Source organism: Rhinichthys klamathensis, unplaced genomic scaffold (genome assembly GCF_029890125.1).
Source record: "Rhinichthys klamathensis goyatoka isolate OS25496 unplaced genomic scaffold, OSU_Roscu_1.1 h1tg000191l_1, whole genome shotgun sequence".
NCBI lineage: Eukaryota > Metazoa > Chordata > Actinopteri > Cypriniformes > Leuciscidae > Rhinichthys > Rhinichthys klamathensis.
Genome location: NW_026606717.1, coordinates 2,226,290 through 2,240,600, shown reverse-complemented (window position 1 = coordinate 2,240,600; position 14,311 = coordinate 2,226,290). Strand labels below are relative to the sequence as shown.

The 14,311-nt window shown below is 39.2% G+C and overlaps 1 protein-coding gene across 5 annotated transcripts in view; it reads left to right on the top strand.

The window, feature by feature from the left end:
* The window catches only part of rap1gap2b (RAP1 GTPase activating protein 2b), a 52,049-nt gene that overhangs the window by 36,127 nt on the left and 1,611 nt on the right, over positions 1 to 14,311 (top strand). For all 5 annotated transcript variants that reach the window (XM_056262079.1, XM_056262080.1, XM_056262078.1 and 2 more), the window contains 12 exons: positions 156 to 256; positions 404 to 533; positions 628 to 783; positions 3,395 to 3,466; positions 3,754 to 3,840; positions 6,146 to 6,286; positions 6,360 to 6,592; positions 8,213 to 8,317; positions 8,402 to 8,519; positions 8,907 to 9,009; positions 9,098 to 9,168; positions 9,307 to 9,347. In XM_056262079.1, the coding sequence (XP_056118054.1) occupies positions 156 to 256; positions 404 to 533; positions 628 to 783; positions 3,395 to 3,466; positions 3,754 to 3,840; positions 6,146 to 6,286; positions 6,360 to 6,592; positions 8,213 to 8,317; positions 8,402 to 8,519; positions 8,907 to 9,009; positions 9,098 to 9,168; positions 9,307 to 9,315 (1,326 nt within the window). In that variant the 3' untranslated portion in view covers positions 9,316 to 9,347. The remainder of the gene's footprint in view (positions 1 to 155; positions 257 to 403; positions 534 to 627; positions 784 to 3,394; positions 3,467 to 3,753; positions 3,841 to 6,145; positions 6,287 to 6,359; positions 6,593 to 8,212; positions 8,318 to 8,401; positions 8,520 to 8,906; positions 9,010 to 9,097; positions 9,169 to 9,306; positions 9,348 to 14,311) is intronic.

Below are 14,311 nucleotides of genomic sequence, written 5' to 3'. Positions count from 1 at the left end.
CTGAATCACCAAAGCAATAAAACCATAAAGCTGTTGCCATATGTGCAGTATTTTATCTATTATTTCCTGTTATCTTTCCACTCTACCTTTGCTTCCTGCTGTTTTCTTCATCGTTTGCCATTCACTGATGTCTTCTGACTCTCTGCTGCCCGCAGACCTCAGAGGAGGAGTTGTTTGGGAACAGTGAGGAGACTCCAGCCTTCATGGAGTTCCTCCGAGTGCTGGGAGACAGTGTAGAGCTGCAGGACTTTAAAGGGTAAAAGAAAACATGAAAGAAAGGCTGAAAAAGTTAGGATGAGTGAATATATAAATGCCCTGCAAAGGACAACGTGATTTCTCTGCATCACAAATACTTGTACTTTTAATAGCCTACCTCAGTTTTCACTCTATGACATATATTCAGGTTTCGAGGAGGTTTGGATGTGTCTCATGGTCAGACGGGGTCTCAGTCGGTCTACACTGTGTTCAGAGGGCAGGAACTCATGTTTCACATCTCCACCAAACTACCCTATACAGAGGGAGACATGCAGCAGGTGCTTCTGATTATAATTATGATTGAAATCTAGGGACAATCAGTAAGCTGTCACAGCGTGTAAATCATTATACGTTTCTTTTTCCTACACACAGCTCCAAAGGAAGCGGCACATTGGGAATGACATTGTGGCTGCAGTTTTTCAAGAGGAGGGCACACCATTTGTGCCTGACATGATTGCTTCCAATTTCCTCCATGCCTACATTCTGGTTCAAGTGGAAAACCCTGGAACAGATGACACCACATACAAGGTTTGTCATCAGAATTTCTTAGTTCTCACTTTACAATAAGATCCCATAATGCATTAACTAAAATTATTACACGCCTCTGTGGAATACTTGATTCTGATTGGTCAATAGCGCCATCCAGCGGTAAGTTATACCCAGATAACAACCGCTCAAAACAGATAATGCAGGCTCATCCGGGTTACTGAAGTCAGCAGCTCTATACGCCTGCTAGGAACGTTTTTCTTAGTGGAAGATTTGTATTTGGTGAGCTAACAAAGTATTAAAACTCAGTCGAATACATTTTTTGTGTACAGTTATTTAATTATGCCATCCAGTATCGTGGACTCGATCTCTCTTGTTTCATACGCAGCTGCTGCCATTTTGTGACTATTGTTTTGTAGCCTACACTGTTGGATTATGAGATACAAACAAGTACGGATTTAGAACAGTTTAATCTGAAATCAATATATCTTATACCCATAATTATTTATGTGGCGAAATGCTGTGTAATAAGTGGTATGACTGTATACCGTATCTCTTAAATGTCCGTCTAGTTTGAACCTACCTCGCTAGCAACTGGTCTCTGCGGAAGCTTTGCCTTTAAACACCTAAAATATTTCAACTCAGATCAATATTTAGTGTCTAACTATTTACTTATGTGGCAAGTAGCCGTGTAATAAGTGGGATAATATACATCCAGCCGTTGGTTCTCTCAAAATAACCCCATTCAGGCTGATCAAGACCTCATCACCCTGTCGGGGGGTTATTTTGAGGGAACCACTGGCTGGATGTACATTATCCCTTACTTGACTAACAATGAGCAATTCATTTGTTACAGTATTATTAAAGGGACAGTTCACCCAAAAAATTACTCACCCTCGTGTCGTTTCGAAACACAAATAAAGATATTTTTTAAGAAATCTGAGAGCTTTCTGTCTCTCCATTGACAGCTATGCAACTACCACTTTGACACTTCAAAAAGTTCATAAAGAGATCATAAAACTAATCCATATGAATGGAGTGGTTTAGTCCAAATTTTCTGAAGAGACTCGATCGCTTTATATGAAGTACAGATTTAATTAAGGCTTTTATTAGGCTTTTATTCACATATAAACATTGATCAGCAAACATAAGCAGAAGCCTAACCGTACCTGCTTGACGTGCGAGAACAAACCTCCTTGGTTCTTGCGGAAGATTAAACGTGCTGCGTAGTTCGAGAATTAACCTCATTGGTTCTTGCTGAACTCAAGCGTGCTGGGTAACACACTAGAATGAACCTCATTGGTTCTTGAGGAAGTTCAAACGTGCTGCGTAACACAAGAATGAACCTCATTGGTTCTTGAGTTTATCATAACTGATGTGTGAGTTGATGAATGTTTATATGTGAACAAAAGCCTAATTAAATCTGTTCATCATATAAAGTGATCGTGTCTCTTCAGAAAGAATTGCTTTACGATCTCTTTTTGACCTTTTTGAGGTGTCAAATTGGTAGTTGCGTAGACTGTCAATGGAAAGACAGAAATCTCTCAGATTTCTTTAAAATATCTTTATTTGTCTATCGAAGATAAACGAAAGTCTTATGGGTTTGAACCGACATTAGGGTGAGTAATTAATGACAGAGTTTTAATTTTTGGGTGAACTAACCCTTTAATCTTTGTTAGAGGGGTGGTTGATTATGATTTCACTTTTCTAACTTTAGTTAGTGTGTAATGTTGCTGTTTGAGCATAAACAGCATCTGCAAAGTTACAACTCTCAAAGTTCAAAGCAAAGGGAGATATTTGCTTTTAAAGAAATCGTTTTTTAAGGACTACAACAAAAGGCTGGTAGGAACTACACGAGCTTCCTCCCGGGTTAGTGACATCACTAACCCTAAAATTGACATAAACCCCGCCCCCGGGAACAGTCCATGTTGAGAAGAGGAAGAGCTGCTGTAGTCAAGCACATTTGTGTGAGTCAGCTCAAACTGTAGCATCCATCTTTTCACATGCAATAGAAAGTCACTCTGTGTGCATCTCACAACAGTTCCTATACAAGCGATTTATAGATTATCCTGACAGAATATGCGAATTTAAGATAGTTAACTCCACATCAGCAACATAAATTCATCAACTAACCATTCAGAGATGTCCTGTTGCATTCTACATGTTGTCACTTCTTCTTAGTCTCTCCATCTTTGTCTGAAAACATAAAAGGCAGTTTCTGACATTTTAGCGTGTGTCTGCGTGAGGTAATCGGAGCTGCTAACACACACACACACACACACACACACACACACACACAAGCTCTTGAAGCTCCGCCCACTGTGTCGGGAGCTGCAGCTCATTTGCATTTAAAGGGCCAGACACAAAACGATGCGTTTTTGCTAACCCTCAAAAAGTGACAACTTTAACATGCGATATAAAAATATCTGTGGGGTATTTTGAGCTAAAACTTCACATACACTCTCTGGGGACATCAGAGATTTATTTTACATCTTGTGAAAAGGGCATTATACCACCCCTTTAATGTTAGCTAAAAAATACAACTGTTCATTGTTAGTTCATGTTAACTAATGTATTAAACTAATGTTAAAAAATGGAACATTATTGTACTGAATTATTATAGTGAATGTTGAATTGTATTTATATGGTGCAGGTGTCTGTCACAGCACGTGATGATGTGCCACATTTCGGCCCTCCGCTTCCCAATCCGCCCATCTTCAAAAAGGTAAATTAGTGCACCACTACATCTGCCACACTAAATCATTTAATCAGTATAAATCCAAGTATATTCTCTGTGCCTTTTTGCCTAGTAAATTGATCTTGTTTTGTGGATGAATATTTTTATGTGAAAGCAAAGGAAATACTGATTAGGGCAGACAGTTTCCTGTCAAGATTATTGTTTATCTGAAGCACACATTAGGTTATTGCAGGCAGGATTTTGTCACGTCATTGTCTTTTAAGGCAGTTCTTGCATCTTTGTTACATTTGCGGTGTCATTCTATTCTCTCTTAGGGTCCAGAATTCAGAGAGTTTCTGCTGACCAAGCTGATCAATGCAGAGTTGGCGTGCTACAGGTCAAACCGATTTGCCAAGCTTGAGGTGAGGAAACAATAGAGCATCCTTTATTACCGCATTACAGTCCTGATGTACGTATCAGGCCTTTGCTGTTCATAAGTTTCTGCTTTGCCACAATCTCTGACTGTTTAGTCATTATGTTGTATTGGGGGTCTCAGAGACCCAAAGGCCCTTTTAATAGCTTGAGAAAAAAAATACTTAAATAACTTGATACTTCTTTTCTTTTCCAAGTCCTACAATAACTGATTATAAACCAAACATGATAACTCTCTCAAACGACCTTCTTTAAAAGTGTTACATTTTAGGTCATAGAGACTTCAAATTTCAAACATGAATAAAAGTATTACTTTCTTTTAAAAAAAACATCTAATCTTACTGACCTCAAACTTTTGAACAGTAGTGTTTGTAATAAGGCATAAAAAAAAAAATTGTTTGGTTCCGGTTTCCGACCGACCCTGTCAATTTATGTGCGACCCAAATTTATTTTATGAGCTTGGGTAAGAAATAATAAAATTTAATAAATACACAAATAAAAAACTTTGAGGCGAACTATAATTTACGTTTTTGTACAGCACCGTATTTTTATAGCACGCGATGCAAGATGCCTGTCCTCCAGCAAAACAAACGAGGCAGCTACATGGTCGTTCACACATCGTTCGTCAAACTGAACTATAATACATATACAAGTCTTTTTTTTTTCTTTTTTTTTTGTTGTCATTTAGGACACTTTTATTCATATACGCACACATACAAATGCATGCATTCATAGGCACGCACACACCACATGATGCGTTAAAGAGTGAACCTCCATCCGCCTCCCAAGTTTCATTAAAAATCATCCCAAATCCCAATACCCTCTTCTGCTGTCTACCACTTCTTTCGCCATGTATTTGTTCGTTTCTTTTATTATTTTATGCAATCCAAAACACTCTAACCTGCCGCGCTTCGTATCTCCAGAGCCCGTCTAACTTGTCCGGGACAAATGGATTTTTGAAGGACAAGTTAGAGAATTTTACTTGCCCGAACGGACAAGTAGCCTGATTAGAACATCAATAACAAACAAAAAATAACTAGGGAATCACTAAACCGAGAGAATGATTCTGATTTTATTACATTTATTGTAAGTTGCGATCGATTGTGGATGTATTAGCCTGCTGACGGTGAGGTTGCGCTGTTGACGCTCGCGCAGCCTCTCGAGGAGAAATCTACACACATGAGCGCAGCACACACACACACACACAGGTTAACAACATACTGCCTATAAAAAATCTAAATGTGGAGTTTCTATATTTTAACATATGTGTTAAGCAGCCTCAATTATTTTTCCTGAATACCATATCACGATTGAAAATGTGACATTGATTTCCTACAACAGTTCAATAAACAGTTAAAATTAAGTCACTTACATTTTAGATGCAATATTGGCTGTTTCTGCAGCGAAAATAGTTCCAAACAAAAATCACAGCAGAACCACGGCGCATCTCACAGGAACACTCAACCTGTTTTCATTACTGAATGATTCTGCATTTTGACCGAATCGGTTGAGTCAAAGATTCAATGACCCATTCATTAACATCTGTCTCATTCTTGAATGAATCAACCGTTTAAACGAATCATTTGAATTAATGAATCAATGACTCACTCATTAATACGGCCGCCTGCCGCCACCTATTGGCAGTTTAGTGTTATGTTTATAAGTAGCCTAGTATACTTCTTTCCAATGTTTCTTATTTGTACATTTAAATCAATTTCATAACATTATTTTATGCAATTGTAATTTTTCAGTGTAAATTATTTAATTTGATCAGCCCTACCTAGGGTAACAGTATGCTCCATCTTTCATTTTAAATTCCTAAATTTGATCAATAAATTCAATTATTTAGAATAAGACGACACTATAGGGCATTTAATAAGATTGGGGGAGGGGATGCCCTTCAAAGGTGCAGATATTACAATATGCCAATTTAAATATCAAAGCTGATTGAACACTGATGAGAATATTGCTTCAGAATAAATAAATAAAATTTAAAAAAATCCGAAACAAGCAACTTTTTTGATGTGAATGACAGATTTACTTGTTCGGAGGGCAAGCACATGAAAAGGCTTAAGGTCGAGCCCTGAATAATTTCCTACCTATCCCTTGCTGCCACTGAAAAAAAAAAAAAAAAAAAAAAAAAAAAAAAAAAATCCCTACCGACCCATGACCTCAACTGACAACAAACCGGAACCAAACTTTTTTTTTTTTTATGCCTAAGGGCCTCTGGGACCTCAAATGTAACAAGTCAATCTCAATAGTTAACTCGTGTAATGGTTTGTGTTTGTGTGATAGGAAAGAACACGAACAGAACTGCTAGATAACCTTCATAATGAGTTACACAAGCACACACAGGCAATGCTGGGTCATCCGCTCAGCGCAGATGAAGAGAGGATGGAGAACGGAGGACATGGAGGAATACTGGAGTCTATTAAGGTAAAGTCAAAAAGATCAACCGTCATATTCACATGGGCAAACTATCCCTTTGACGTCTTTTTGTCTGTCTCAGCGGGCGATGCGTGTCCGCAGTCATTCTATGGAGACAATGGTGGGCTCCCAGAAACATGGCCGCTGTTCTTCGGCGGGAGGGGGCGTTCCCACCAGCCTGAGTGGGGTCGGCCTGATCCACAGCAATACTGAGGCTGCTAAGTCTCCTCTGAAGAGCCCGGTGAAGAGACGCTCAGGGCTGTTCCCACGGCTGCACACCAGTATGGATGGACAGTCAGAGCGCCACACACGCAGGTCTGACAAATACACAAAAAATCAACACTTACAGATTTGTAATCAGTATACATATAAATCAGGCTCAAATATGATAGTTTAAAAAATGACATATAATAAGCCAAAATATCTCTTGGTATATAGTTAGTCAATGTGCCACAGGGTTTTCAAACTTTATGATGCTAAATATTTTTATGTATACAAATTGCATACTGTGTATTATATTTTATTATAAAGATGATGTCATAAAATCAACAAAATTAAATAGTTTAAATGTATATAGACAAAAAGTACTATATGGACAAAAGTATCGGGACACACCTCAGACCCATTACCACAGGGGTATAATATCAAGCATCTAGCCATGCAGTCTGTATTTACAAACATTTGTGAAAAAATGGGTAGTTCTGAAGAGCTCAGTGAATTCAAGTGTGGTACTGTGATAGGATACCACCTTTGCAATAAGTCAGTTCATGAAATTCATCCATTCAGCAGCAACTCAGCCATGAAGCAATAGACCATGTCAAGTCATAGAGCGGGGTCACTGAGTGCTGAGGTGCATGGTGTGTGAAAGTCACCAAAGTTCTGCTGATTTCATATTAGCTGAAAAGTTCCACTAATATCAGCACAAAAACTGTGCGGCGGGAGCTTTATGGAATGGGTTTCCATGGCGGAGCAGCTTCATGGAAGCCTCACGTCAACAAGTACACGCCACTGGACTCTGGAGCAGTGGAAACATGTTCTGTGGAGTCATGAATCACACTTCTCTGGTTTGCAATCTGATGAGCGAGTCAGTGTTTGGCGAATGCCAGGAGAACGTTTCCTGCCTGACTGCATTGTGCCAACTGTAAAGTTTGGTGGAGGAGGGATGTTCTTCTGGGGTTGGACTATGTACAGTATAGGCCCTTTACTTCTAGTGACGGGTAAACTTAATGCTTCAGGATATCAAGACATTTTGGACAATGCTATGCTTCCAACTTTGTGGGAACAGTTTGGGAAAGGCCCTTTTCTATTCCAGCGTGACGGTGCCCCAGTGCACAAAGCAAGGTCCATAAAGACATTGGTTTAGTTTGGTGTGGAAGAACTTGACTGGCCAGCACAGAGCCTTGACTTCTACCCCATTGAACACCTTTGGGATGAACTGGAATGGAGATTACAAGCCAGGCCTCCTCGTCCATCATCGGATCCTCTACCAGATTAATGGGCAAAAAGTCCCACAGAAACGCTCCAAAATCTTGTGGAAAGCCTTCCCAGTTATAGATGCAAAGAGGAGACCAACTCCATATTAATGTCTATGTTTTTAGAATGTGATGCCATTACAGCCCCTGTTGGGGAAATGGTCCAGTGTCCTACATGCCCCCCTCAGAATTTCTACCCCAAAAAATATTTTAGAGAGTGGAATAACTAGAAATATGTATATTCATTATAAAAATAACCAAATACTAAGAAATATCTTGATTTTTATTTTTTTGCTTGTTTAATTGTTGTTTTAGTTTAATGCTTGTTTTTATTTATTTTAAATAATTAAGTCATCTTGAGACCCCCTTGTGGGCCCCGGTCCCCTGGTTGAGATCCACCCCGGGACCCCCATTTGAAAACCCCTGCTCTAAATGATCAAATTATGTTTTTCTGTCATTTTAGTGTCCTATGTGATCAGAGAAGTCTAGATAGCGGTCATCTCTCACAGGAAGTGAGATCAGAGACGTCGTCCAATCCTAGCTCTCCAGAGATCCTGAACAATGAGAGGTAAGTTTCACCACTGGTATTCAGTAAATTCATACTCTTAATAGGTACTAATACTTTCTTTATTTCGTCTCTCTGTTTTAACAGGCCGCCTCTCAAGCTGAAAGAGGCCGGTGCAAAACCAGATATTTCTCGTTCCTCCTCTAGCACCAGCAGCTTCAGTAGTGCTGCAGGAGACACAGAGACTATGGAGGAGAAAGAGCCTGTAAGTAAATGTGTCTTCAGGCAGACTAACATGTTCAGTAAGTTAAAGTCACCATGAAATCAAAATCGACAATTCTTATTTTTTATGGAATATTGCAGTATTTATTATAAATAATTTCTTCGTGCACATAATTGATGTGCCCTGGTAATCTTTATTCAAAATAACTTCCCCTCCCTCTTGCAACGACATCTCTTCTCTGATGATGTGTTCACTGGTGCGAGGGCGGGACAACCTGTCACTCACATGACATCACAGCAATAGCAAACCACAACGATGTTCTACTTCGACAAGCTGTTTCACTCAGATATAGAGAATGTCACAATAAGGAAAAAAGATTATGGCAACTTCCGTTTCATGCTGACTTTATGTGTGTTGTGTCGTGTTCAGAGCAGCCTCCACATATCTCCCAGTCTCTCGCCCGTATTTGGCTCTGTGAGCACAGAGGGGCAGGGTGCAGGAACGCCAGTCATTATGTGCCGCAGTCCAACAGGTATCCGAGACTCTTTTCTCATATTTAAACTCTGAATTTAATATTTACAGCTTAATGTATCATTTTATGCATATCTCCCTACTAAAAGATTTTAAGAACAAGACTTCACCCAGATCCAATCTGAAGTTTCGCTTTGACCGATTGAGCCAGTCCGCTGCTGTAAGACTTCATTCTTTTATGACTTTAGTGTTGCTCTTTCATTGTTCGTCATCCTCTGTAGTGTTTTTCCATTTGCTTGTGTGTTTTAGTGTGAGGAGTTTTACCACTGAAAGGTAACTTTGAACTCTTAATTCACAGGGACATTAGCAAAGAGAATGTCAAAGACAACCAGAACCATTGTGAGTATGTATGTTACTATTGAAATTACAGTCATTAACACATGTAGGGCCAGATTTACTAAACAGGGCAAATTAGTGCAATCCCATAAAAGCACAGATGGGAGTGGAAGGTTCTGCTTGTGATCTACTGACGACACGCAAATTAAAGAACACAGATGCAGCCGGATCATTTTCATAATGACAAACACAATCTACCAAGAACAGTGCAAATTAGCGTCTGGTTTAAGACATGCTTTTATTGGGTGTTAAATAATGGCGCAAACACCAGTACATTGATGAGCGCAAACCTTAGTAAATCACCTTGCGTGATTCATTTAAATACTTTTTGCATCAGACATGGAAACTCCTACAAATGCAAATGCAATAAGGTCAGCCTCAAAAATAAGGCCACGCCTTTTCAGTGCCAATTTTTCACTGCTTGTCTTTATAAATCCTGACAGTAGTTTTTAAACGCCAAAAGAGGGTTTGCACTGGAGCAAACTGTTAGTAAATCTGGCCCATTATCTTGCAGGAAGAGTACATCAAACGGCTTTTTTTACTACTTATTATTTTGTATAAAGACTGGTCATTCTATAATTTTCGGTATATTTCATAACAGTGAATGATAATTACATTTTTCTAACAATTTTCTTTAAAAATATCATATTTTATCCATTAAGATAAAGGAAAGCATACTATAATCTCACACAAATATTTTGTGCAGTTTTTGCAATGTCTGGTTTTGAAGTGAGGTTGTATTGAGTTAAAAATAATGGATTAAAAATGTTATAGCATTATCTATATTAAAGAAAATGTTATAGCATTATCTATATTAAAGTTATTTGTAAACCTAATTTTTTCTGAAATCTAAATACTAAAACATTTTTTTAGATTTTAGTTTAAATGTAATTTTCTTTCAGATTTAAAATGTAAAAATTTAAAAACCTTTACAGATACATGGTTTTGTTCAACATATATATTATTTTTTTAGAAGTGAAAAAAGACCAGACACTTGAGTTAAAATTTGGGGGATGACACCTATTGAATTCCAGTGGAATAATTCATTGAATATTATTCATTAAATCAGTGGTTCTCAAACAGGGGCTCGCTGCCCACTAGGGGTCCTCAGCAAAATCTCAAGAGGGCTTTAGGGTAACTTGAAAGTATTTAAAGCTGCAGTCCGTAGCTTTTTTTGGGTTAAAAATTATCCAAAATACATATTTGAGAAAATACATAACCAGCCAGTGTTCAAAACTATCTGCTTGCCTTAGCTCGATTCAAAGCGGTAAGCTTGTAATAATGTTTTTAAGTCCAGTGGTACTGGTGGATTTCCGCGGGAGATTCGAGCATGTCTTTGCGTCATTACGTCACATCTGTACACATGAAGAAGGAGTCTCGGCTAGTATACGCTATATTGCGTGTGAGGATGTTGGAGGTGGAGATTTATAGCCTTTTCTCACAGCACTTGATATAATTAAACTTATCAATTTGATGGCGGATCCAGAAAGGTTCAAACGACAATCACCAGTGACAACAGATTCACCCGCTGTAAAATGCAAAAGACTTCGTTCGGACTTCAGAGTGGCTACAGAAAAAAGAGACTGCAACCGGCCCATGCGAAAACAAGGATACATATCGGAAGGACATTACATGTAGTCACGCAATGCTGACGTTGTTAACATTAACAATTTGAGAACAAAGTATAATTTGCACGGTTTTGCGTCATATGATAACTTATAAGCGATTGTTAGGTTTAATCAGCGCGATTTACTGCAATGTCAGAACTAAAACAAAAGTGGATATTTCTTACTACAACCCGAATTCCGGAAAAGTTGGGACGGTTTTTAAATTTGAATAAAACGAAAACTATAAGCATTTCAAATCACATGAGCCAATATTCTATTCACAATAGAACATAGATAACATAACAAATGTTTAAACAAAGAAATGTTACACTTTTATCCACTAAATGAGCTCATTTCAAATTTGATGCCTGCTACAGGTCTCAAAATAGTTGGGACGGGGGCAACAAATGGTTGAAAAAGCAAGAAATTTAGAAAGGATTCAGGTGGGAGAACATCTAGCAACTAATTAAGTTAATTGATATCAGGTCTGTAACATGATTAGCTATAAAAGGGATGTCTTAGAGAGGTAGAGTCTCTCAGAAGTAAAGATGGGCAGAGGCTCTCCAATCTGTGAAAGAGTGCGTAAAAAGATTGTGGAACACTTTAAAAACAATGTTCCTCAACGTCAAATTGCAAAGGCTTTGCAAATCTCATCATCTACAGTGCACAACATCATCAAAAGATTCAGAGAAACTGGAGAAATCTCTGTGCGTAAGGGACAAGGCCGAAGACCTTTATTGGATGCCCGTGGTCTTCGGGCCCTCAGACGACACTGCATCACTCATCGGCATGATTGTGTGAATGACATCACTAAATGGGCCCAGGAATACTTCCAGAAACCACTGTCGGTAAACACAATCCGCCGTGCCATCTCCAGATGCCAACTAAAGCTCTATCATGCAAAAAGGAAGCCATATGTGAACATGGTCCAGAAGCGCCGTCGTGTCCTGTGGGCCAAGGCTCATTTAAAATGGACTATTTCAAAGTGGAAAAGTATTCTATGGTCCGATGAGTCCAAATTTGACATTCTTGTTGAAAATCACGGACGCCGTTTCCTCCGGGCAAAAGAAGAGGGAGACCTTCCATCGTGTTATCAGCGTTCAGTTCAAAAGCCAGCATCTCTGATGGTTTGGGGGTGCATAAGTGCATATGGTATGGGCAGCTTGCTTGTTTTGGAAGGCACTATGAATGCTGAAAGCTATATAAAGGTTTTAGAGCAACATATGCTCCCCTCCAGACGACGTCTATAGACTATGTGCACGTTAGCATATGCTACTTCCGGCTGCGAAACCGATAGGGGGTGTCTAGTTTCCGGTAGCCTGATGGACGACGTAGAAGTAACGTTAAACATTGTTTACTTTTCACAATGCAGCAGCGCCTGGTTACCGTAATTCCTCAAATAAAAACCGGTATTCAAATAAACGCCGGGCCTCTGATAATGGCCGGGTGCGTGATCAACGCGGACAAATAAAGGCCGGGGGAAAATTAGTGTGGATAATCTCCTAAATGACTTTCATTGAAGAGATGTTACACCTGTCCACTTCATGCGTGTTCTGTGATCTGATCGTGAAAAGACCATGTATAAATGCCATCCGAAGCACATTCGAGACAATTTAAATCCGATCGCTCAAACCACTTCTTCAGGAGGAGATCTGAGACGAGATTCCAGACGAAACTGCACAAGTGTAAATCAAATGCATCTGATTGTTGAAACCACGTATCTAAATTTTACTCCTCCCAAAAACGCTAAAAAATAAGTGTGAGAGCGTGTTATAGGCTATGTAATGTTATAGCAAGATGTGACAACGCTACTGCAACACGCATCACTGCAGCCGAGCATCTATCCATAAAGCCAACGTGCAAACTATTGCAAATTAAAGTGAAAGTAAGTCGCAGACCATTCTCCTCATCATTAAAAGTAAAGAAACGAAATGATCTTACCAGGCTTGTTGCCGCTCTCGCTTATTGCGGTCTTTTGATTTAGAAATGAGCTGATCTATCAAATGCAGCTCATATCTGTTGCTTTCGGTGACGTCCACTCCATTAAATCCGCATATAGCGTGGGAATTGAAGATTTATATCCGTTTTGCGAAAACGCATTTGTGAGCAGATTTAAGTAGAATTGTTTTGATAAATCAGAGAGCTTTCCGATCTGAGAAAACACATGAAGTGGCCAGGTGTAAACATCCCCTAATATGCATTCAAGTTCATCGTAACGTACAGCCAATAGATGGTAGTAGACAATAGATGTAACACACATATAATTTAGTGCTGCTAGTGTAACGGTCTTTTCAACAACTTTAATGAAAACGAAATTGTCTTGAGGAGCATGGAACCCAGACGGAAATTTGATTTAGATTTTTTTTAAATAAAGCGCCTGCCTCTAATAAAAGCCTGTTACCTTCTGCAGTTTAGGTAAATAAAGGCCCCAGCTTTTATTTGAGGAATTATGGTATTACCACCGACTGCCCTTTGAAAAGTGAATCGGTTTTTTTTTATGTTTTAGGTCCATTGCGAACGATTAAACTAACTTAACGCCGGTCCACTGATGTAAACAAGACGGCAACCGGAAACGAAGTACCCAATTTCCACCCTCAAGCCGGAAGTTAGCATTTTTCTCGTGCACAGAGCGAATTTCAGGGAAGGCCTTGTGTATTTCAGCAGGACAATGCAAAACCACATACTGCAGTTATTACAACTGCATGGCTACATCGTAGAAGAGTCCGGGTGTTGAATTGGCCTGCCTGCAGTCCAGATCTTTCACCTATAGAGAACATTTGGCGCATCATTAAACGAAAAATGCGTCAAAGACGACCACGAACACTTCAGCAGCTGGAAACCTATATAAGGCAAGAATGGGACCAAATTCCAACACCAAAACTCCAGACACTCATAAACTCGATGCCCAGACGTCTTCAAACTGTTTTGAAAAGAAGAGGAGATGTTACACCATGGTAAACGTGCCCCCGTCCCAACTATTTTGAGACCTGTAGCAGGCATCAAATTTGAAATGAGCTCATTTAGTGGATAAAAGTGTAAAAATGTCTCCGTTTAAACATTTGTTATGTTATCTATGTTCTATTCTGAATAAAATATTGGCTCATGTGATTTGAAAGTCTTATAGTTTTCATTTTATTCAAATTTAAAAAACGTCCCAACTTTTCCGGAATTCGGGTTGTAGTTCAGATGACATTTTCCGGTGAAAATTCTTATGTTGGTCACACTTCCAAAAAGAATAATCTGTGATTCTGAATGCCAGGATCCACACCGGCGCGGTGACTGACAGCCTCACACAGTCTCCTCAAACATTGTGTTCATCCGCGCTGTGCCGTGTCGAGGGTGTTGAAGTACAACTCACGT